The following is a 25,243-nucleotide window of genomic DNA, read 5'->3' as shown; positions in this document are numbered from 1 at the left end:
GTTTGGTTGAGGATTTTTGTGTCTCTGTTCATCAGTAATAATGGCCTATAGTTTTCTTTTTTGTTATGTCCTTGTATGGTTTTGGTATAAGAGTAATGCTGGCTTTGTAGAATGAGTTAGGAAGAATTTCCTGCTATTCAGGAATTTTTATAATGCTGTGAGAAAAATTCATGTTAGTTCTTCTTTATAAGTTTTGTAGAATTAAGCAGTAAAGTCATCCAGTCTTAGGCATTTCTTTCTTGGGAGAATTTTTATTACTGATTAGTCATTGTTACTCATTATTGTTCTGTTAAGGTTCTCTATTTCTTCCTTGTTCAATCTTGGTAGGTTGTGTGTGTCCAGGAATTTACCCATTTCCTCTGGGTTTCCAAGTGTGGTAGTGTATAGTTGTTTATAATAGTCTCTTATGATCCTTTGTCTTTGTGTAGTATCAGTTGGAATGTCTCCTTTCTCATCTCTGATTTTATTGATTTGAGTCTTTGCTCTCTTTTTCTTAGTATAGCTAGAGATTTGTTGGTTTTTTAAATCTTTTTAAAAACCCAATTATTTGTTTTGTTGATCTTTTGTATTTTTTAACCTCTATTTTGTTTATTTCTGCTCTGATCTTTATTTCTTTCCTTCCTCTAATTTTGGATTTAAGTTTGTCCTTATCTTACTGGTTTCTTGAGGTGCATTGTTAGGTAGTTTATTTGAAATCTTTCTGCTTCTTTGATGCAAGTGTTTATTGCTATAAACTTCCATCTTAGCACTGCTTTTACTGTATCCCATAGGTTTTGGCATGTAGTGTTTCAATTTTCATTACTTTCAAAAAATTTTTTTTCTTAATTTCTTCATTGACTCAGTGGTCATTTAAAGCATGTTGTTTAATTTTTATGTATCTATATAGTTTCCAGAGTTCTTCTTGTTACTGATTTCTAGTTTTATTCCACTGTAGCCTGAGAAGGTTCTTGATGTGATTTTGATTAAAAAAAAACTTTTTTGAGACTTGTTATTTGGCCTAACGTATGATCTATTCTGATGAAGTTTACATGTGCTGATGAGGCGTACATGTCTGCCACTCTTGGATATGTTCTGTAAATGTCTGTTAGGTTCATTTGTTCTAAAGTGCAATTTAAGTCCAATTTTTCCTGGTTGATTTTCTATCTAGATTATCTGTCCATTGCTAAAACTGGGATGTTGATGTCCCCAGCCATTACTGTATTGAAGTCTATCTCCCTCTTTAGATACAACATTTGACTTTCATATGTAGGTGCTCTAGTGTTGGGTGTACATATACTTAAAATTGTTATATGTCCCTGCTTAGTTGATCCCTTCATCATTATATAATGACCTTCGTTGTCTCTTTTTACTGTTTTTAATTTAAAGTCTGTTTCATCTACTATAAGCATAGCTACTCCTCTTCACTTTTAGTTTCCATTTGCATGGAATATATTTTTCCATCCCTTCACTTTCAGTCTATATGTGATTCTTTGCTGATGAATGTGAGTTTCTCATAGGCAGCATATTGTTGGGTCTTTTTTTTCCATCCAGGCAGTTCATATCTTTTAAATGAGGAATTTAATCCATTTATATTCAAGGTTATTATTTGATGGATGTGGACTTATACCTGTCATTTTAAAAATTGTTTTCTGGTTGGTTTATCCTTTGTTCCTTTCTTTCTCTCTTATTATCATCGCTGTTTGGTGGTTTTCTGTAGTTGTAACATGAGTCCTTTCTCTTGTGTATCTGCTCTACCAGTGAGTTTTATACTTTTGTGTGTTTTCATGGTGGTAGATTTTGTCTTTTCACTTTTAGATGTAGGACTCCCTTAAACATTTATTCTAGGACCAGTCTAATGTTGATGAATTCCCTCAGCTTTTGCTTATCTTAAAAAAAACTTTATTTCTTCATTTTTGAAGGATGGTTTTAGTGAATATTGCTTTCTTGGCTGGCAGTTTGTTTCTTCTTTTAGCACTTTGAATATATCATCCTATTCTCTCCTGGCCTGTAAGTTTTCTGTGGAGAAATCCACTGTTAGTGTCATGGGGATTCCTTTATAAGTGACATGACACTTTTATCTTGCACTTTTCAGAATTCTCTCTCTCTTTTTTTTTTTTTGTTTTTGACTTTTGACTCTGAATATACAGTGCCTTGGAGAGGATGTTCTTAAGTTGAATCTTTTTAGGGATCTTTGTGTTTCCTGCGTCTGGATGTTTATATCACCTGCAAGACTTGGGAAAGTTTCGATTAATATTTTGTTAATAGGTTTTCTATGCCTTTGCCCATCTCTCATTCTACTAGAACACCCCACATTCAAATTTTAGTGGCTTTATAGTGACCCATATGTCACAGAGGCTTTATTGATTATTATTCTTAATATTTTTCTTTTCTGTTTGAGTTATTTCAAAAGATCTGTCTTCCAGTTCTGAAATTATTTTTCTGCTTGATGTAATCTATTGTTGGAGATCTTGATTGTATCCTTTATTTCATTCATTGAACATTTCAGTTCCAGGATTCCTGTTTAGTTCTTCTTTATGATACATATCTCTTCATTAAGTTTATTTTTGAGATCATGAATTTTTTTCTAATTTCTTTTTATTGTTTACCTGTGCTCTGTTGTATCTCATTGAGATTCTTTAATATCATTATGAATCATTTTCAGGCATTTCATATATGTCTTTTTTGTCAGAATATGTTGCTGGAGAATTATTGTGTTGCTTTGGATGTATCATGTTTTCTTGCTTCTTCATGTTTCTTGTATCTTAACATTGATACCTGCACATCTGGTGTAACTATCACTTCTTTCAATTCTATAGATTAGCTTTTGTAGGAAAAGACATTTTCCTTACATATATATATAGTGTTAGTGTAGGGTGCTTTGGCATGGTGTAGTCTCTGTATTATTTCTTTCACCATAAAAAGCATAAGTGGTGTCTGTGAGTTCCTTAGTGGATTAGATTGTGGTTATTAAGGGAGGCTGTGATGAGGTTTTGCTGGGCACAAGGATGCCAGGTAGTCTAGTCCTCTGGCACTAGTACTGGTGGTTGTGGACCAAGCATACCGGTCCTTGGGCCGTGGGTTGGCACATGTGAGCACTGGTAATAGTGAGTCTGGGATGGCTGATCCTTGGCCCTCCAGGCAACTTGGCTGAGTGCCAATAGTGGCAGCAGTGAGGCCACACATCTGAATATCATCATCATGGGAGTTAGGTTTCAACATGAATTTTGGAGGGACACAAACATTCAGACTATAGTATTCCCATTTCATAAGTTGTCTCTTCACTCTGTTGATTGTTTACTTTGCTGTGCAGAAGCTTTTTAGTTTGATAGAATCCAATTTGTCTATTTTCACTTTTGTTGCCTGTCTTTTCATATCAAAAAAACTAATTGCTCAGACCAATGTCATGGAGCTTTTACCCCATGTTTTCTTCTAGTAGCTGTACAGTTTAAGACTTTCATTCATTTTGAGTTGATTTTTGTGTGATGGGAGATAAGCATCTTAACTTTGCTTTTCTGCATGTGAATATCCGGTTCACCAACACCATTTATTGAAGAGACTGTCTTTCCCCATTGTATGTTCTTGGATCCATTATCAAAAATCAATTTACCATACAAGCGTGGATTTATTTCTGGGTTATTTTAAGCTGATAAGAGCTTTTAATTTGATCACATCAAAAAAACTCAACACTTTTACTCTACCCTCGACAAAGTTTATGGTTTATATGTCACAATTTATATCTCCTTATATTGCATTTCTCTTATCAAATTATTGTAGCTATTAATAGTTTTGTCTGTAAACCTTCATACTAAAGGTATAAGTAATTTAAACACCACCATTACAGTACTAGAGTATATTGATTTTGACAGTCTACTTACTCTGAACCAGTGAGTTTCATACTTTCATATGTTTTCATTTTACTAATTAGTGTCGTTTTCTTTCAGCTTGAAGAACTGAAAGACATTTCTTGTAAGATAGGCTGGTGTTACAGCTTTTGTTGGTCTGAAAAAGTATTTATCTCTTCTTCATTTCTGAAGGACAGCTTTGCTGGGTAAATTAATCTTATTTGGCAGTTTTTTTTTTTTTTTCCTTTAGCATTATAAATACATCATTCCACTCTATCCTAGCCTGTAAGGGTTATGCTGAGAAATTTACTACCAGCCTTATTGATATGTGATTTACTTATTTCTTATTATTGCTTTCAGGATCCTCTCTTTTGTCATTGATTTTTGACAATTTGATTAATAATATGTCTTGATGTATTCTGTTTGAATCTGATTGAAGACTGCTATAGTTTTAATATTTGTCCCCTCTAAAACTCATGTGGAAATTTAATGTGAAATGTGGCCATACTGGGAGGTGGGATCTTTAAGAGGTGTTTGGGTTATTAGAGTTCTCCCTTCATGGATGGATTAATTCATTCATGGATTAATGAATAAATGAGTTAATTGGTTATCATGGGAGGAAAACTAGTGGCTTTATAAGAAGAGAGACCTGAGCTAGCATGTGAGCATATTCAGTCCTCTTGCCATGTGATGCCCTGTATCAACTTCAGACTTTAGAGAGTCCCCATTAGCAAGAAGACTCTCACCACATGTGTTCCCTTACCCTTGGACTTCTCAGCCTCAGAATTGTAAGAAATGAATGTCTTATTATAAATTACCCAGTTTCAGACTGTTATGAGCAACACAAAACAGATTAAATAAACTTTGAACTTTCTATACTTGAATATTTTTATATTTCTCAAGATTTGGAATGTTTTCTATGTGGAGGGCAGCCTAGAGCCTAGAGCCACAGGAGCCATCTTGGCCCAGAGGCAAGCCTGGAGCCTGTGTCTGTGAGGCTGGCCTGGTGGTGGGGCAGGCCTGGAGATTAAGTCAACCATGCAAGCCTGGAACCCAGGGCTGCAAGATTCAGCCTGGTGCTGGGGTGGGCCTGGGAGCTCAGTCTGTAGGTACTAGCCTGGGATCTGGGGCTATGGGGGCCTCTCTGGCACTGGGTTTAACTGAAGAAGGCTAGTGTTGGGGTCTGAGGCAAAGTCTAGTGCTCTCTTTCCCTTCCTTCCCTCAAGCAGAGGGTATGTCTCTTTACACTATGCTGCCTGAGGATGGGGGAAGGAGTGACATAGATAATGTGAAACTGTCCTTATCCTCATGAATGCATCTTACTTCAGTTCTATATCCAAGTGCTGTAATCTTTCACCTGATTCCCTTAGCTCTTCTGGAGGTATTTTTTGTGCATGGATTATTGTTCAAATTGATTTTCTGCTGGCAGGATGAGTACTGTAAAGTCCTATTCTGCCTTCTTGCTGATGTCTGGACCTGGAATTCCAGTATTTTAAAAGACAATGTAACTGAGTTAAAATACAAACCACTTACCAAGTAGTTTTATGTCTAGTCAGCTTTACAAGTTTACCCTAACTTCATGCTCCTGTCATCATGTGAGATTGCGACATTGCTCAAGTCTAAGGCTGATACAGAAGAGTTAGTGACGGCAATACCTTAATTTAGACGTTTCCTTCTGGTCCTTTACTTCAGTTTTGACACATGTTTATTTACACTCCTTTATGTACTTTGGTACAGACCTAAACAACTCAATAAAATCCCAAAATGTATTTATTTTCTTTTTATATATTCAACTTGTAATATGGTTCCCCTGTCTAGCCATAATGTTCATTTTTCTCTCCGATATCTAAGGTGGATACATAATGGCCACTGTGAACTTACTTGGGGATATAATCCTATGTGATTTTCAAGTGACATACCAGCTTTTGTTAGTGGTAATAAACTGTTTGTCTTTGCTTTCACCCTACACTAAAAAATGGGACTGTTTTAAGAATTGCTTGAATATATGTTTATTTAAACACACAAAGATCATAGGGATGATAAAATAGAAAAGTAAAGCTTCCCATAATTCTACACCTAGATGATACTTTTTAAAAAGATTTATAGCTATCCTAGTGGATGTGAAGTGGTTATCTCCATGTGGCTTTGATTTGCATTGCCTTAATGACTAATGGTGTTGAATAACTTTTCATATGCTTACTGGGCATTTTTTTATCTTCTGTGGAGAAATGTCTGTTCAAATCCTTTGCCTGTCTTTACATTGGGTCATTTGCTTTTAATTGTTGAGTTGTAAAATTTCTTCACAAATTTTGGAGACTAGTCCCTTATCGGATATATAATTTGCAAATATTTTCTTCTGTGGGGTCGCTTTCCACTTTCTAGATAGTGTCCCTTTAGGTATGAAATATTTTAATATTGAACAAATTGAATTATTGATTTTTCTCTTTTGCACTGTGCTTTTGGTGTCATAACTAGAAAACTTTTGCCTAAAATAAAGGCCATAAAGATTTACAACTGTTTTCCTCTGAGTTTTATGGTTTAACACTTACATTGAGGTTTTTAATCCTTTTTGAATTACTTTTTGTATTTAATGTGAAGTAAGGATTCATATTAACTCTTTTGCATTTAGATATCCAGTGTTCCAGAATATTTGTTGCAAAGACTATTTTTTTTTCCTCATTGAATGATGAGGAATGATGAAGATTTTTTACCCTGGTGAAAAATCAGTTAATCATAGATGTGTGGGTTTATTTCTGGACACTAAATTCTATTCCATTGATCATCCTTATTCCAGTACCAGACTGTCTTAATAAAGCTTTATAGTAGGTTTTGAAATTAGGAAGTGGGAGTCCTCCTACTTTGCTATTTTTTATTAGGATTGTTTTGACTATTCTTGGTCCTATTCAATTATATATAAATTTTATAATCAACTTGTCAACTTCTAAAAAGAACTCAACTGAAATTCTGAGAAAAATTGTGCTGAATCTGTAGATCAGTCTGGGGAGAACTGCCATCTTAACGATGTTAGGTCTCCTGATCCATGAACATACAATGGTTTTCCATCTTAAATTTCTTTCAGCACTGCTTTGTAGTTTTATGCTTATCTTGCTAAATTTTTATTTTTTGATGCCATTATACTTTTATTTTATTTTTTGTTTGTTTTTTAGAGATGGGGTCTTGCTCTGTCACCTAGGCTGGAGTGCAGTGGTCTGGTCATACCTCACTGTTGTCTTGAAACTCCTGGGCCCGAGTGATCCTCCCATCTCAGCCTCTTAAGTAGCTAGAACTACAGGTGTGCATCACCATGCCCAGCTAATTGAAAAAATAATTTGTTCATAGAGATGAGGTCTCACTATGTTGCCCAGACTGGTCTTGAACTCCTGGCTGCAAGCATTCCTCCACCTTGGCCTCCCAGAGTGCTGGGATTATAGGCATGTGCCACTGCAACCAGGCTAATTTTACTTTCTGATTGTTCATTGCAAGTGTATATAAAAATACAATGGATTTGTATCCTGCAACCTTGCTGAAATTGTTTAGTTCTAACAACTTTTTAGTGCATTCATTAGAATTTTCTATATAGAAGATCATGACATCTGAGAATAGACATAGTTTTAGTTTTTTCTTTCCCATTTGAATGCATTTTATTTCTTTTTCTTGCCTTATGGCTCTGGCTAGAAACTCTAGTACAATGTTGAATAGAAGTGGCAAGAGCAGATATCATGTTTCATTCCTAATCTAAGAGGGACAGACTTCAGTTCTTTCACTATTATATTAGCTGTGGGGTCTTATTTTATTATTATTTTTTTTTTTCTGAGATGAAGTCTCACTCTGTTACCCAGGCTGGAGTGCTGTGGTACAATCTCGGCTCACTACAACCTCCACCTCCTGGGTTCAAGTGATTCTCCTCTCTCAGCCTCCTGAGTAGCTGGGATTACAGGCGCGCTCCACCACGATGACTAATTTTTGTATTTTTTTAGTACTGATGGAGTTTCACCATGTTGGTCAGGCTGGTCTTGAACTTCTAACCTCAGGTGATCCACCCACCTTGGCTTCCCAAAATGCTAGGATGACAGATGTGAGCCACCATGCCCAGCTGCTGTAGGCTGTTATAGACATTGTTTCTCAGCTTGAGGAAGTTGCCTTCTATTCCTAGTTTGTTAACTTTCTTTTAATCAAGAAAGGGTTTTGGATTTTGTCAAGTGCTTTTTCTGTAGCTATAGAGATGATCATCAGATTCCTCCCCGCTTCATTATATTTATATGGGCTACGGTATTGATAGACTTTTTTATGTTAAACCAACTTTGCATTCCTAGGATAAACCCATATATCATAGCATATAGTGTTTTTTTAATGTACTCCTGAATTCAGTTTGCTTGTATCTTGTTGAGGATTTTTGTTCTGTCTTCATAAAGGATATTGGTCTGATTTTTTTTTTTTTTTTTTTTTTTTGAGATATATTGGTTTGGTTTTGATACCAGAATAATTCTGGCCTCTTAGAATGAGTTCCCTCTTCTATTTTTGGAATGTTTTGTGAAGAATTGTTGTTAATTCTTCTTTAAACATTTGGTAGAATTCACCAGTAAATTTATCTGGTGTTTGATTTTTCTTTGTGAGAAATGTTTTGATGATAAACTCAATCGTATTTATTATAGGTCTATTTAGATTTTCTATTTCTTCTTGAGTCAGTTTTAGCAGTTTGTGTTCATTTTTAGGAATTTGTCCATTTCATGTGTTATCTAATGTGTTTACAATATTCTGTATAATCCTTCTAATTTCTGTAAAGTTGGTAGTAATGTCACCTTTTTCATTCCTGAGATTAGTAATTTGAGTCTTTTTTCTTGGTCTTGTTAAAAGAGTTTTCAATTGTGTTGAAATTTTCAAAGAAACAACTTTTGGTTTCATTAATTTTCCTCTATTGTTTTTCTTTTCTCCATTTTATCTCCACTGTCTTGTTTATAATTTTCTTCTTCCTCCTTGCTTTGGGTTTAATTTACTCTTTTTTTTTCTAGTTTAGTAGTGTGGAAGTCTAGACTATTGACTTGAGGTCTTCCTTCTTTTTAAATGTAGGTAGTTACACTAAAAATTTCCCCTTGGGCACCGCTTTCGCTACATTCCATAAAGTTTGGTTTGGTATGTTTTATTTTCATTCACCACAAAGTATTTTTTATTTTGCCTTGTGATTTTGTCTTCAATCTATTGGTTATTTATGAGTGTGTTGTTTGATTTCCACATATTTGTTATTTCCTCAGATTTCTTCCTGGCATGTTTTCTAATTAATTTGCTGTGGTCAGAAAACAGTATTTATATTATTAGAGTGCTTTTACATTCATTAAGATTTATTTTATGGCTTAACATATGGTCTATAATGGAAAATGTTTCATATTTCCTTAAGAATGTATATTCTGCTGTCATTGAGTGAAGTGTTCTATAGATGTTTCTAGGTCTAGTTGGTTTACTGTGTTGCTAAAGACTTCTATTTCCTTCTTGACCTTGTCTCATTGTTCTATTATTGAATGTTGAGTACTGTTGACTTGTGTATTTCTCTTCAATTCTATTGGTTTTGCTTCATGTATTTGGGGGCTGTTAGGTGCATATGTTTATAACTGCCATCTTCTTAATGCATTGATCCTTTATAATCAGAAAATATCCTCCTTTGTCTCTAGAAAACAATTGTTGTCTTGAAATCCATTTTGTCTGGTATTAGTGTAGTCACACAGCTAGTTCTTTTGGTTAGGGTTTGCATGATATATTGTCTTCCATTGTTTTACTTTCAACCTATATGCACCTGTGAATCTAAAGTATGTAACTTGAAAACAGCATATAGTTGGACCAGTTTTTTAAATCCATTCTTCCAATATCTGCCTTTTACTTAATCCATTTATATTATTGTAATCACTGATAAGATAGGCTTTATGTCTGTCATGTTATTGCTTTCTATATGTCTGTCTTTTTTGTTCTTCAATTATTTCGTGTCTTCTTTTTGTTAGATATTTTCTAGTGTACCATTTTAATTCCTTTGTCATTTCTTCTTTTATAATATATTTTTGAGTTATTTTCTTAGTGGTTGCCCTAGCGAAAACTATTAGCATCTTAATGTATAACTATCTGGTCTGGATTAATACCAGCTTAGTTTTCATACTAGATATAAACTTTGCTCCTTTATAGTTCTGTTACCCACCCCAGTTATGGTGTTTTTGTCACAACCTACATTTTTAGATAGTGTGTGCCTATTAACATGGATTTATATTTATTGCTACATGCAGTTGTCTTTTGGATAGGAAATGAAAGGAGTTACAAATAAAAAATATATCATACTGTCTCCACGTGGATTTGAGTAACTGTCTAGTGCCCTTTCAGTCTGAAGGATTACCTTTAGTATTTCTTTTTAGGGAATGTCTGCTAGTGAAAAACTGTTTTAGTTGATCTTGGAATTTATTAATTTCTCTTTCATTTTTGAAGGACAACTTTGCCAGATATAGAATTCCTGGTTGAGTTTTACTTTTCAGCACTGAGAACATGTCTATTGCTGCCCTCTGGTTTCCATAGTTTCTATTGAGAAATCAGATATTAATATTATTGAGGATCCCCTACACATGACAAGTAACTTCTGTTTTCAAAATTTTCTTTTTCTTTGGTTTTGACAATTTGAGTATAATGTGTCTATGTGGGTCCCCTTGAATATATTCTACTCAGAGTTTCTGGGATTTGTACATTGACGTTTTTCATCAAATTTAGGATGTTTAAAGCAATTATATATTCAAGTTTTTTTTTCTAACACTTTCACTATTTTCTCCTACTGTGACTCCCATAATGTGTATGCTGATTGGCTTGATGGTGTGCCACAGATCCCTAAAGCTATTTACTTTTCTTTGCTCTTTTTTCTTTCTGCTCCTCCGTCTGTTTATTGCCAATTAACCTGTCATCAAGTTTGCTGATTCTTCTCCCTAGTCAAATCTGCTATTGAGGCCCTTTAGTACATTTAGTATACCTTTTCAGAATCTTTCTTTCAAAATCTTTCTTAATATTCTCTATTATATATTACATATATATGAGTCATAGTTTTTATATTTTCTCTCAGTTCTTTGAATACAGTTACTTTACTTCTTTGAACATATTTAAAATAGCTGATTTAAAGTCCTTATCTTCTAAATCTAACGTCTGGTCATTCATAGAGGCCATTTCTATTGTTTGCTTTTATTCCTGGGTATAGGCCATACTTTGTTTCTTTCCATGTCTTGCAATATTTTTGTTGAAATTTGAACATTTTGAATAATATAATGTGCCAATTCTGGAAGTCAGATTATCCACCATTCACAGGTTTATTGCTACTGTTGTTTGGTGACTTTTCTGAACTAACTTCGTAAAAGTCCATTTTTTTTTTTTTTTTTTTTTTTTTGTCGCAGGTGGCCACCAAAGTCTTTTCTCAGTAGTATGGTGGTCAGTTAGTAATTGGGACAGATATTTCCTTAAAGTAACAAATCTCCCATTTATTATTGAGGGGCTCATTGTGCATGCTGGGGCAAGACTTCCACATTCATTTAGGTAGTTTCTAGCTCTGCTTTAGCCTTAAGTTCCCGTTTGTGAATAGCCTTAAAGTGAATAAGGAGTTAAGAGTTACAGCCTTCTCAGGTATTTCCTGAGCATGCACACAGCCCTACACGTGTGTGGCATACCCTTCTAGATTTGAATTTTTTAAAATCATGTCCTTATTAGTGCTTTTGGTATCTTGTCCAATTAAATCTTGCTTACCTCAAGGTCATAAAGATATTTTGTTTTCTAGTGGTTTTATGGATTCTTAGTCTTATGTTTCATTCTATGATTCACTTTGAGTTAATTTTTGTATATTATGTGAAAGTTGGGCCTCTTTTTCATTTGGAAAACCTGTTGTTTCAGTACTTTTTTTGTGTATTTATTTTATTTTTGAGACAGAGTCTTGCTCTGTCCCTCAGGTTGGAGTGCAGTGGTGCAATCTTGTCTCACTGCAAGCGGAGCTTGCAGGCGCCGTTCTCCTGCCTCAGCCTCCCGAGTAGCTGGGACTACCGGCACACACCACCACACCTGGCTAATTTTTTTATTTTTTGTAGAGACAGGATATCTTGCTATGTGGCCCAGGGTAGTATCAAACTCCTGGCCTCAAGCAATCCTCCCACCTTGGCCTCCGAGTGATGGGATTATAGGAGTGAGTCACTGCGCCTGGCTGGAAGAATGTTTTATGTGTTGTCTAGTCATGAATATGGCACCCTAATTTTTCCAATGTTTTTCTTCTTTGCAAATATAACTAGAAAAAGACATAGTATGCTTTATATATATATATATATACACACACACACACACACACATATGTGTATATACGTATGTGTGAACAAGTACCCAAGGCCAAGCCAAGAAACAGAACCCTGTCAGAGTCCCACAAGTTCTTCATCTTGTTTCTGTCCCTGGCATGGTTCCACTCCCCAACTAGATGCAACCACCATCCTGATCTTTGCAATAATTTTGTTTTCTTTAATGATTTTATTATTTTTAAACTTTACATGAATGGAAACATATTGCATATGTGTACTTTATTCTCATTCACCAAAGAATTTTTTCTGTTTATAATTCTACATTACCAGTGTGTTCTGATTCAATGTTGCTGTCGAGAAGTGAGTTATCAGTTTAATCTTTTGTCTTTAGCTCTTTTTGATTTTTTTTTTTCTGCTGGCATTCCACAGTCTTGGTATGATGTTTTTTAATTTATCTGCTTTGAATAAGATTTTAATATATTTTCCAACATTTTTAGTTGTATTCAGTATGAAGGTTGGTCCTGCTATGATTAGAAATGAGATTTAAATTAAAAAAATAATAAAGTTAGAATCTTATTTACATACTGCTTTGTAACCTATTTTTTTTTTTTTTTTTTTTTTGAGACGGAGTCTCGCTCTGTCGCCCAGGCTGGAGTGCAGTGGCCGGATCTCAGCTCACTGCAAGCTCCGCCTCCCGGGTTCCTGCCATTCTCCTGCCTCAGCCTCCCAAGTAGCTGGGACTACAGGCGCCCGCCAACGCGCCCGGCTAGTTTTTTGTATTTTTTTAGTAGAGACGGGGTTTCACCGTATTAGCCAGGATGGTCTCGATCTCCTGACCTCGTGATCCGCCCGTCTCGGCCTCCCAAAGTGCTGGGATTACAGGCTTGAGCCACCGCGCCCGGCCTGTAACCTATTTTTAAAAACTAAACTTACTATGAGGTTTTTTCCTTGTAATTATAAGTTCTGTTTTTATGAGTGCATAGTATACCTCTACAGGAAAACACTAATTTACTCAATCGATTGTTGCACATTGTAGTTCTTGGTGATTTTCTACTATAATAAATGCTACACAAGATGATTTTTTTATTCACGTGGAGTAACTGAAATTAAGACTTATATCAATGCCACCAACTAGATGTGTCCTCACTTATAAACAAGAGACAACGTGATAATTTTTGCTCCAAGGGATGTCAGTAGATGGTATGATTACACAACTTACTTGAAAATAAAACAAATAGGGGTGACTGGTGTTACACCCGTCCCATGTGGTCACTACCTTTCAGTATTTTCTCAACAATGTATCTAGTGAGGTCACTAGCAATTTTAAAAAATATGAGAATATAAAATATGACAGGGTCAATTCAACCTTGTTAGCTTCCCTACACAGACCTTTCGCTGATCATGCTGCTGTAGTTACTGTGAGAGGTATATGAGAAATCTAATACAAGAGACATTTGTATATCATCAGACTTTTCCAATACTAAAAGTGTACATTCAGAAATACCATTCTGTCTGTTGCTCACATCATTAAGAAGAGGTAAAGCACTCAGAACCCTGACAGCCAGGATTACTCTAAGAATCTCTTTGTGAAATCAAAAAAAGATGTAAATTATTGCTTCCTTTTTTTTAAAGCTAAGGTGGAGAGGCAAGTAACCCTTCAAATTCTACTTCTGTGACACTGTACACATATAATGATACTACTGTGTTTCTCTTAAAGAAAGGGCGCACTGTAACTTAAAGTTGATGCCCAACAGGGCCATTCTGGAGCAGGTTACTAGTAGACAAAAGCTATGCTATGTAAATATCTCATAAAAAATACCTTTTCTTTTTTTAAGTAATAGAGTACCAAAAGCAAAACTTTGAGTTTCCAACATGAGGAAAATTGTGCTATCTGCTAAATGTAGACCAATGACAAAAGGGTTATCATATTTAATAAACTGGCTAGTGTATCATCTTGGATCTGTTATTGTTGATCTTTCATTTCAAAAAGCATGTTACTAACCAAATCAATTTCCCAGGGAAGCACTTTACTAATACGGATTTTTGTCACACTTCTTATATAATTTGCTTATTACTTCAAATTAAGCTAGTTTTCTTTCCTAGCTTATCAGTGCAAAAACACTACTGCTTTTTTTTTTTTTTTTAATGTTTTATTTTTTTTGGAGACGGAGTCTCATTCTTTCACCCAGGCTGGAGTGCAGTGGAATGATCTCGGTTCACTGCAACCTCCGCCTCCTGGGTTCAAGCCATTCTCCCGCCTCAGCCTCCTGAGTAGCTGGGATTACAGATGTGCACCACCATGCCCGGCTAATGTTTGTATTTTTAGTAGAGACGAGGTTTTGCCATGTTGGCCAGGCTGGTCTTGAACTCCTAAGCTCAGGTGATCCACCCGCCTGGGCCTCCCAGAGTGCTGGGATTACAGGTGTGGGCCATTGCGCCTGGCCAGTACTGCAATTTTAAACAATTGTAGTACTTTGCCATCATGCAAAATAAATTTGATATCCTGTTTCCTAACCAAAATATACATAATAGTAATGCATCATATAAAATATAATCCTAAATAGTCAAGGGATAAAGTAATATAGATCTTTCCCATAAAACACTTCTGAAATATTTAAACTTTGAGTTAAAAAAAAAAGCATCCACTTTATCAAACACCTTTTGGAGTCTATCTACGTATTATACTGTGTAAGTAACGCTGCTATATCTGGCTTATAACATACAGAAGTGAGACTCAGGATTGAGAAAACATACGATGTGACACTAAAATAACCGAGTATTCTGTGTGCGCTACAGTTTCATTTGAAATAGGTGGGAAAAAGCACATCTAGTCATAATAACTTTCATAAGGCAATTAGTCACTGTTAATGCAATTTCAAAACAACTGTGGCAATTTCTCTAATTTGTTTTTGACATTTCTTTTATGTTCTAGACATAGTGGCATTTTTATTCTTTCTATAAATGTAGGTCATAAAGGTATTGGTTTCATTTACACAACAGTTCACACCTCCACCTCCCTACCACCATCAAAGCAAATAAAATGGAAAGCTTGGTAGACTAGATTCAAGTTTAATGCACTAAAAGTAAAAACAAAATCACACTTAACACTCATTTTAGGAGATGAAAGGTTTACTTAGAAATTGCAAACATTTAGCAAAGGTAAGACAAACACTATTTTCCATATTCTACAGAAATACAATAATTTATATCTGGCTTGGTACATGGTCACATAAGAATAAATCTAATGGAAAAAGAATATTTTATTCTACTTTTCTGACACTTATCACAATGTAGTAAGTGCCAGTAAGTCCTGGAAGACAGCTGCAGAGGAAGATTAGAATCCCAGGGCTGTTTGTTAATATACATGATTATATTGTAAGAATAATATAAAAACAAAATAGGTAAGATATACAATTAACATGCAATTTAAGCTATATTATTTTGAAGAAACAGGACAGAATTTAGTGAACGCAACTTGAAAATTTGTTAATAATGTATTATAATCAGCATGTCACAGTATTTTACATGGTATGGAATTATTCCTCCTTAAATAATGCTTGGCAAATTGGAACAGGTTGATCCTACTTCTAGAGCATATTAAAATGAAGATGAAGGAAAACAAGTGGATAATTCTATTAGATGCTTTTCTAACTATTTTGAATTTTTAAAGTACCACAATTACATGCCTACCTCACCATCTCCAAAGTTAAAATAAAGTCATACTTTGTACTCTATGAATCTGTACTGTCCGGTATAGTAGCCCTTAGCCATATGTGACTACTGAGCACTTAAAATGTGGCCAGTCAGAATTGAGATGTGCTGTGAGTACAAAATACACTCAAATCTAAGACTTAGTATGGAAGAAAAAGAAGATAAGGTGTTTCATTAATAATCTTTTATATTGATTACATGTTGAAATAATATTTTTAATATACTGGGTTAAATAAAATGTTATTAAAATTAATTTTGCTTGTTTCTTTTTTAATATGGCTACTAGAAAATTAAAAATCATGTTGTGGTTCACATTATATTCTGTTGAACAGTGTGGATATAGATAATCTATAGTCATTATATTAGCCTTAGAATTTAGCATCATACTTTAAGCACTCTGGGGTACTAACTCGAACTCCCAGAAACCCATAAGCACACTCTGCATATAAATTACTGCAAAATTCACTCTTATCTCTCTGCAAGATATGCATTTTAAGTGAAAAAAGAATTCACAAAATATTGAATCCTTAACAAATGTCAATTAGTATATGGAGAGAGCTAAAGGACTTCAATGTAGACTGTTATACTGGGGAAAAATAGATCAAGAAACATAGCAGTGCAACAGAGGGAAGACCATTAGTCTCTTCAGTAAAGTAAGTTAGCCAAACTTACCTTTAATGGCCAAGGCCTGACCCTGCACTACAGATTATATACATAACTTTTCCATTTAAATATAAACTATAAGAAAATCTTAATGATGATTTTGATGGCAGCTAACTTAAATTTTCAAGCAATGTAAAATTAACAGGCGTGGTGAATTCTAATGGCAGAATATAGTAGCTGAGAACTTCTTTTAAATGAAAGCTCCTCCATGTTAAATTATGCAATTGACTAGTGTCCAAAAAATTCGAGTAAAAAAAAAAAATTAGACACTATTAAAAAAATCATAACTGGCCTTTGATATTTTTTCTCCCTCTCCTTTTTAAATCTTTTGTAGTGTAAAAATATTTGGCATACTTATGATACCTTGTCTTTTATTTTTTCTAACTCAAAAACAGTAAGTTAATCTAAGAATGCATTCCATTATTTTCCTAAAAACAACATATGCCAAAATACAATACTCACAGTGCTCACCTCAGTCAGCAGCCAGCATCATAGTCATGCATCAAGAACCTCGCCAGGAGGCAATGCCTAATTACATTTGTACTATACACTCTGTTCCTCACAGTTCAGGTAGGAATGTTTATTTGTGTTTTATAAAACTGTTTAATCTTTTTACATTAGGTAAACTCTCTCAAAAATGCTTTGAAAACCACAGATTAACAGATGTTGAAACTACTGTATCATTCATAAAAAGTTCTCCCTCATGCCAAAGATGTTCTGAGAAAACAAGCAGAAGTTTATTGTAACTTCACATTTTACCATTACCACTCTTAAGATGCTAGAAACAAGTAAGATTTAAGGAAAAATAAAAAGAACCTAAACCCCGATAGTACTGGATATACCAATACAGAGACTGATTGCAGAAGACTACAGTAGTTCTCTCTAGAGTTCAGCCAACTGCTTAAGACATTTAATTACATTTATTAATATGCCTTGCATAAGAAAATACTACTTTCACATCTCCTATCTTTCAACTACGTTGTGTATAAATAATATTTTTATTACATGTTACTAACTCCAGCCTAAATAAGCCTCATAAATCATGTCAAATGATATAATTTTAAAATTCCACACATATATTACTCTACAAATATACTCCTTGGTGAAAAGATGTCAACAGTCTCCTTTCTGAAAGCTATTAGTTTGATGTTAGATCAATCACTGACTAAGCATTTATTGAGCATTTACTATAACCGTACCCAGTCTTCAACTAATAAGAAAAAAATACCTGCTCCAAATGCAAGATGATATTTGTAAGGGAGGATAATTTACAAACTTTTCTAATAGAATGCTCTTTGAATCAACATCTGAACATATGAAATTATGTGACAAACCTAAATTTATTACGTATCACCTTATAAAGATAAATAAGCAATCTAAAGTGTGCTGCATAGTACCTTGAGGAAAGTGACTGCCATACATAAAATTAAGGCTGATTCCTTAAAGGTATGGAAGAAAAGCCAGAATGTTATTGTTTGTAAACGACTAAAGACTTAATATGAAAAGTTTACATAACTATCTGGTTAATTTGGGCAAATGAGCACTTATGTTAGGTTTCTACCTTTGCTGGAAGATGTTGCTCTAATAAAGAAAACTGCTTTAAATAGGAGCACTTTTAGCATACACAAAAATAAAAATCCTTTGTAAATTTCACTTGCAATGTTGTGCAACTGTATATCTTTGCCTTGTGCATTTCAAACTGATTATGTATTTTATGCAAAATGGTATATTTTTCCCAAAGCTGAGAATATGGACAATGATGATAAGACAGTTAAGCTAGTTTTATCTTTCTAGCTTTTATCAACTCTGACTTGTTGAATTCCTACAATGTGCAAGGCAGTATGCAATGTGTTGAACATATATGAAGTCTACACATATAACAGAGGGAAACTGAAGTCTTTGGAAGCAAAATAGTTGTCAATTTGAAAACCAACGGTAATCATTTTCCTTAACAGTATTTCTAAAAGTTGAGAATGATGTCAACTAAAACAAAATACAATTATTCCCACCTCTACCAAAGATGGAACTGTAATACAGAAATCATTTCCACAGAAGACACAAGAATGTTCATACTAGAGCCATAGGGACCAAAGCAGCAAGATGAACAATGAGGCAGTCACAGAATATCTACTAGCTACTGTACTGGTAATAGTTTATAAAAAATACAATCTATACTAAAATTTAAGAGCTAATAATATATTTAGCATATTTTTGCCTTTGCTTTTTGCCACTGAATATAAAATTTGTCCTAAATTTACTAAATCTGCTACACCCTGAGGAATAACAACAGACTAATAAAAGTAATGTCAGGGTTAGCTTTCTGGACCATTCTATTGTCCAGAAAGCACAAATTATATATAGCTAATATTCTTGGAAGCACAAGGTTTCATCAGCAGACTAAACTACTGCCCTGTATTGTTCTTAGCAGAGTTTGGTTTTACAGTGTTAACATGGCCTGGTGAGAGTAGAGAAGTCAAAGTTGGGAGCCTGAGGTTTCCTCTCCCACCTAAGATCCACAACTGATACACTGGTTTTCTGTCTTCACCATGAACATGGCGTATTGCTGCCCTTTAGGAATATATTATTCAACAGTTCTCTGTAAAAGCACTTTGGAATCTTTAGCTATATATTTCTATGAAATTATACTTGCTATCTTGAAATATGGAATTCCTATCCCTCCCTTCTCCAGATACAAACAGATAAAATGATACATCTAAAATTTCATCTATGCATTTACTTCTTTTCCTTCAATATCTGAAAGCAAGTACTGTTTTCACCCTTTCAACTATATTACATTATGCCTGAATTTGAGAGGGAAGGAAGGTCCTAAAGTAAGGCAAAGGATTCATTTAGGACAACGTTCTGGCCTTTATTTTAGGGCAGAGTGCCACTGTTTCCCGTTGGACGCAGGTTTCAGGCTAATCTATTTGTGCACACACCATCCTCTAAATGGAATGCCTCCAACCCCCAAAACGTTAGTTGCCAGAAAGAAAGAATGAAATCTTGGTAGGGTGCTTAAAATGATAACTAATGGAATAATCAAAGCATCCTGCCTGCTTATATCAGTCTCTCACTGAAGGATAAAATACCCTATGGGGCCATGCCTAGCAATGGGAATAAAGAAAACAATGGGCCACAATCAACTGTTTGATAAAACTTCCATCCTATTTGCTTAAACATTAAATATAATCTTGCTCCCAAAAAAGTAAGAAAGGCACTCAAATTAACACAGTCCTATAGTTATTTTTTAAAAGACACTATATGACAATAAGGAATTCTTGGGGTTGATTTTTCTTCTTCATTAACTTCCCAGTGCCTCTACACATCTCTCCATTAACTGGGAGCTTATTACAGAGCATACCTAGGTGTGGGGAGGCAGCAACACATAAAGTGCTAGGGTTTGCACAGTTCTATGTGAGAAATTTATTCAAGACAAAAGGGTTCAGTTGTTATCAGGTTCAAATTTTCTAGCACACTTTAAATCTCTTTAAGTTTTAAAATATAATTTTCCAATAGCAAAATAATAGTTAGCTTAAAACAGCTTTTTAGAAAAAAAAATCATGTTACTTCCCTTTACAACTAAATCTTTAGCATCTTCTATAACTCAGGGGAGCTAGGGTAGGGATTATTAGATTGTTATACAGTAGGTGGTATCTGCCATCTTGTGCTGTATAAGAGAAAATTATTAAACTGATAATTTGTTTGCTTCAATATTAAAAATTCTTTTTACACGCACATACATGTGTGTGTGGCCCAACAAGAATAAATTGGCATGACCTGAACATACCTAAGTGGCATATGATCTACTATGTATTTGCTTTCCTGCAAACTACTGCATAAAAATCCAAAAACTTTTGTTTCCATATCTTGTATCACATAAGCCCTTATTTGAAAACTTAAGTACTTTTAGAGATAACCTGTATGTATTTAACCCAACTAATAATTAAGCCTTTAAGTGAGAACTGTACCATAGGAATAAGAAATATGACTGAAAGTCTGGGCCCAGAGTTTCTTAAGACGTAATAAAATGCTAAAACCTAGAGAAGACAAAGGGGACATTAATATGTATCAAATCCCTAAGCTTACAAAGTGACTCACACAGATTTAAGAAATATCTGAAAGAGTCACAGTTCAAGTTGCGGGGAAAAAAGGAGAAGCATAAAATGATGATAAGTGCACAGGTACAGATCAGTAAGTCACTGAAATCAAAGAATTTCTTCAGATGACCAAAAGCAGTTCTGCCTCTGTGTGCAGGATCTGTCCTCTAATACCACAAATGAATAGAAAGTGGTGTTCTTAATGCAAGTGGGTTCTTCAGCTCTACAATTTTTAGTATATGTTATAGTACAGTTAATTGACAATTACAGAGCTGCATTTCTTGGCTGGGATTTAACAAGTTTAAACAAGGTAATGAAAAGAAGAAAAAAAAGTCTAAATCAACTTATTCTATAGGCGATAGCGCTTCCCAAGTATTATGAAACTAGAAAGCATCATTCATTCACAATCCATTGCACTAATCCATCAATTTCTCAATCATCACTCATTCTTATCACTCCCAAACAATCTTTCTCTTCTTCTGTTAGTCATTCATTAATTTAATAAATATTTAATGAGTCCTCACAATGTGCAGGGCACAAGTAGAATCTGAAAAACACCGTATTGCCAAAACAGGTACACTAAAGTACACTAAGGTACACTAAAAGTGGGGTGAAGGTGGTGGTGGAGACAGTTACAGAGCTTAATGCTTTTTGCTTGTCAGTAGTATTCTTAATCCACAGTATGGTACAATGACCCACTGTTCTTTCAGTGAAAGTTTAATGAAATACATGTCAATAAGCCATCTTTTCCTTTTAACAATTAGTTATAGAAAAATAAGTGAAAACTAACAAGTCCCAGAAAATAGACACATCCTTTCTACTACATGAGCTCAGTCAAAGACATTATCATGCTACAGCTAGCGGTTTTAAATATTAACCACTTAGGAAAAAAAACAACCATATAGGGCAATATTAGGATTTTCTGTGAATGAACAATTAAAAAAGGCAAACTCTAGAAATAAAGCAGCACACAAAAGTTACATACTAACAGTATCCTTTGGATATTTGTATTTTTGCTCTCTACTTAAAACTTTTAGGAAGAAACCAAGACATATTAAAGGACTGCACGGCTTCAAAAGAGTGGGTTAGGAGCCTTAGAAGATATGAAAATAGTTAACACCAAAGATGGGCAAGATCATCAGTGGAAGGTACACAAAGGCATGAAGCACTATAAAAATTTAGCTAGTGTTTCATAGGGTATTGTCACTCATTTCCTGACATTTTTTCACATCAAAGCACAATAAGCCCTACTACTCAAAATGTGAAAAATGATTTTTAGGAAAAAAGGTAATACTGAGTTCGGCCAGAATCTGGTGACATATTTTAGTGGAATGGGTTTAACCACCCATGTCTTCTCTGTGTAGTTTGCCCCCAAACCCTCACAGGAGCTAAAAACCATAAGCTTATATCCATAGAGGTCTAGGTGGACCTTGAGGTATTTGATTCAAAATATGCTTTGTACACAAAGGGCCATGGAATTATGTTCTTAATGGTATTTTTTCATCTAAATAATATAAAAGCTACAAAAAGGTAATTTTTGACTTGAGAGAACATATTCTGTCTACTGGGGCCAGGCTAGACAACGTTTCTGGCGTTCTTAAGTCTCACTCACTTAAACAGTCTGCCACTCAACAAAACCATGATGCCCAAGAAAAGGACATATTTCTGCTTCTTTAAGGCAATGTACCTACCTCAAGTCCAGGCTTTCTATAACAGTGAGACAGAGAGGTTTACTTTCCCTACATCTTTATCCCCACTTTACAAATTACCTAGCAAGTAAAAAGCACAACAGGCAAAGCATGGTTGTCACACTCATTTCTGCCACTATTACTCACATTCTGCACAGAGATAGGACAACTGACAGCTTCTATCATTAGAGAAACTTTTAGAAGGGCCACTCTTGTTGATATTTCTGGTATATGAATGTATTTTAGATGAGGTATGAAATTCATTGCAAATAGGGGGTAGAAATCTTGAAGACACACCCCTGAAGTAAGAAAGGAAAGATATACAAAAATGACACATGAAAGTGACAAAAAATATGTAATGGATTGGCAAAACAGAAAGTATATGAAAAGAAGAAACACAGACCATTTACAAAAGGGCAAATATAAGAAAGCAGACATTACGTGGCCCATTCCCCACCCTCACCCCACCTACCTGAAAAACTCAGCCCTTGTTATTGAAAACATAAGATACAGCTATAATGTGGATACTTTGGTACCTCATCCCTGATTAAGTTCAGTATAAAAGTGTTTTGTTTTGCACATACTATTCCTTCCCCTGGCATTTGCCAGTAAACTTTAATAGTCACTTCATGATAATTTTGTAGTTTCCATAGTGTATCCTCAATAATTTAGATTTTTAAAAAGGATATATTTCTTTATATATTTCTCCCATTTGTCATAAGTAAATGTGAAATTAAAAAGTAGTAATAGCTAAAAACAGCATTCCAGGTTTTCAGAAAAAAAAAAATCAGCTTTATAAGGAATGACATGTTTTGGCATATACCAAATTTGAGGTAAAAATAATCTATCAAAACTAGCAATAAAAATAATTTTCCTTTACTGCAATTACATAAACTCTTAAATTAGTTTTTTTTTTTTTTAAATAACCATTTAAAAAATGGATTACATTGGAAGCATTTTTTCATATAAATTCCAATACTTCTGACTTTGGTAATTGGGTAGAACAGGCTAGAGAAAGAGAACTAGTTTATATTTTTACACATTCACCCATCTAGCCATTTGATTCTCAAAACAATTACATCAAGTTATTCAGCATTCATACCAACATTCTTAAGTTGAACTGCAACATAAATGTTTATTTTCAACTTGTTTTAGAGACAGGGTCTCAACTCTGTTGCCCAGGCTGAGTACAGTGGTGCAATCATGGCTCACTATAGCACAAACACCTGGGGCTCAAGCAATCCTTCTGCCTCGGCTTCCTGCGTAGTTAGGAACACAGGTGCATAGCACCATGCTTAGCTTTTTTTTTTTTTTTTTTTTTTTACTTTTTGTAGAGATGGGGTCTTGCTATGTTGCCCAGGTTGGTCTCAAAGTCCTGGGCTCAGGCAATCCTCCTGCCTAGGCCTTAAATTTTTAATTTTTAAAAGAATTTGCCTATGCAGCAATTGGACTGAGGTGGGTAGAGGGTATGTGAACCAATCAGGAAAACCAAATGAGAAGCCCCACTTACAGAAATACAAAGGGTGAGAAGTTCAACAGAAAATTTAAGACACGTTGTTTAGCACGAAGGAACTATACAACTATTTTATCCCCACAGGAATGCCAGTTATTAACAAAATAAATAAAATGAAAGATTTACTATGGACTTTCAACCTGAAGATGAAGAACATATGGTTAGCCAATAATAGTAAACAGTTCATGCAACTATGTAAATAATAAAAGAAAGCAATATTGCACTAAAAGGGGAACCTTGTAGGACTAATTCACCTCTTTCATTGACTCAAAGTAACCAGCCATTTCCTGTATGCACTGGCAAACCTGGCTTGCTCCACGTTCCGACAGGTGGACAATACTTGATCAATGAACCTGTGCTCCATTTCTAGGCCTAGAGAGTCTGAAGCTGGTGTCCGCTTCAGGCGTTTGGTTTCCTGGGAATAGCCTTGCTTGCTAGAGTCATTCAGTCCATCCACTTCCATTGCCTGAGACAGTTGGGAGCCTGCTGGGATAAGGTGCAAGTCACTCAAAGTCCCCCCAGAGCTGTCTGCAGGTGACAACTGGGTCATGCTGTGAGGAAACCTACCATTTAAGTGATGCTGAAGGTAGAAAATATGCCGCCTGCAATAGAGAGGGGAAGGAAGAGAATAAAGAAAATCACATTTTTTTCACATTCCAGAAAAAAAAGTTTGCAATTTCAAAACATACAGTATTCAGTTCACTGTCCACTTCATAACCAAGTTATACAGGGGAAGGAGGAAAAACAGTAGCAATGATGTTCCAGGATATTTGAACAAAGAAAGTCTTATAACCCCAGCTTACAGGTTTGTTTGTGAGAAAGAATACGGTCCTAAGGTTTTTCATAAGCATTTACTGAGATGACAATGACTTGGAGATGGTACTCTATGGTAACTATAACATAAAACTAGAAATATGTGATAGTCTTATTTCTGCTACAAATTATAAATATAAAACAAAACCAAAAACGAACCTCATTGATATCCTGGAAGACAAGTGATTCAGAAATAAGGGGATTGAACAGTTCCTTTAGAGGCTGAATCTGTGGCCTCTATCAAATACTTTAATAAAAATAACGTATCTGTTGTAGTGGGTCTTATTCCCTAAAAGTCAACGAACTTTACCCTAAATCCATCACCAACTACAGTTTTAAACATCCACATGCACTGGGGATGTGCTGGGCTCTGAGCCAAACATGTTAAAAGATACAGTTCCTGTTCTCCCTTTGAGAAGACCAATTCTCCTCCCCTTAGAACCACCTAGAATTGTTAAAAATGAAGATTCCCGTGCCTAATCTCCAAAAATTTCAATTCCGTGGGGGCACATCTATGTACAATGAACTGTGTAAGCTCTAGGTTGTTATATCTCATCATTCACATTAGCAACTCTAAGCCCTTAAAAGAGAATTCTATTCATTTTCCTTGCATATTCTGAAGCAGACAGGGAGCATATATAATGTACCAGTTTTA

At 34.9% G+C, this 25,243-nt stretch overlaps 1 protein-coding gene across 7 annotated transcripts in view; it reads right to left on the bottom strand.

Moving 5' to 3' along the window:
- Nucleotides 1–15,160: 15,160 nt before the first annotated feature.
- Nucleotides 15,161–25,243, bottom strand: part of PTAR1 (protein prenyltransferase alpha subunit repeat containing 1) — a 51,169-nt gene continuing 41,086 nt past the window's right edge. For 3 of the 7 annotated variants that reach the window (XM_033237132.1, XM_033237131.1, XM_033237128.1), the window contains one exon: nucleotides 15,161–24,377. In XM_033237132.1, coding sequence (XP_033093023.1) covers nucleotides 24,035–24,377 — 343 coding nt within the window. In that variant the 3' untranslated portion in view covers nucleotides 15,161–24,034. The remainder of the gene's footprint in view (nucleotides 24,378–25,243) is intronic. The other 4 variants (XM_033237134.1, XM_033237130.1, XM_033237129.1 and 1 more) reach the window with 3 other exon arrangements.

Source organism: Trachypithecus francoisi, unplaced genomic scaffold (assembly GCF_009764315.1).
Source record: "Trachypithecus francoisi isolate TF-2019V2 unplaced genomic scaffold, Tfra_2.0 Lachesis_group16, whole genome shotgun sequence".
Lineage (NCBI taxonomy): Eukaryota > Metazoa > Chordata > Mammalia > Primates > Cercopithecidae > Trachypithecus > Trachypithecus francoisi.
Note: the sequence above shows the minus strand (reverse complement) of the source record. Positions and strands in the feature narration are given on the sequence as shown.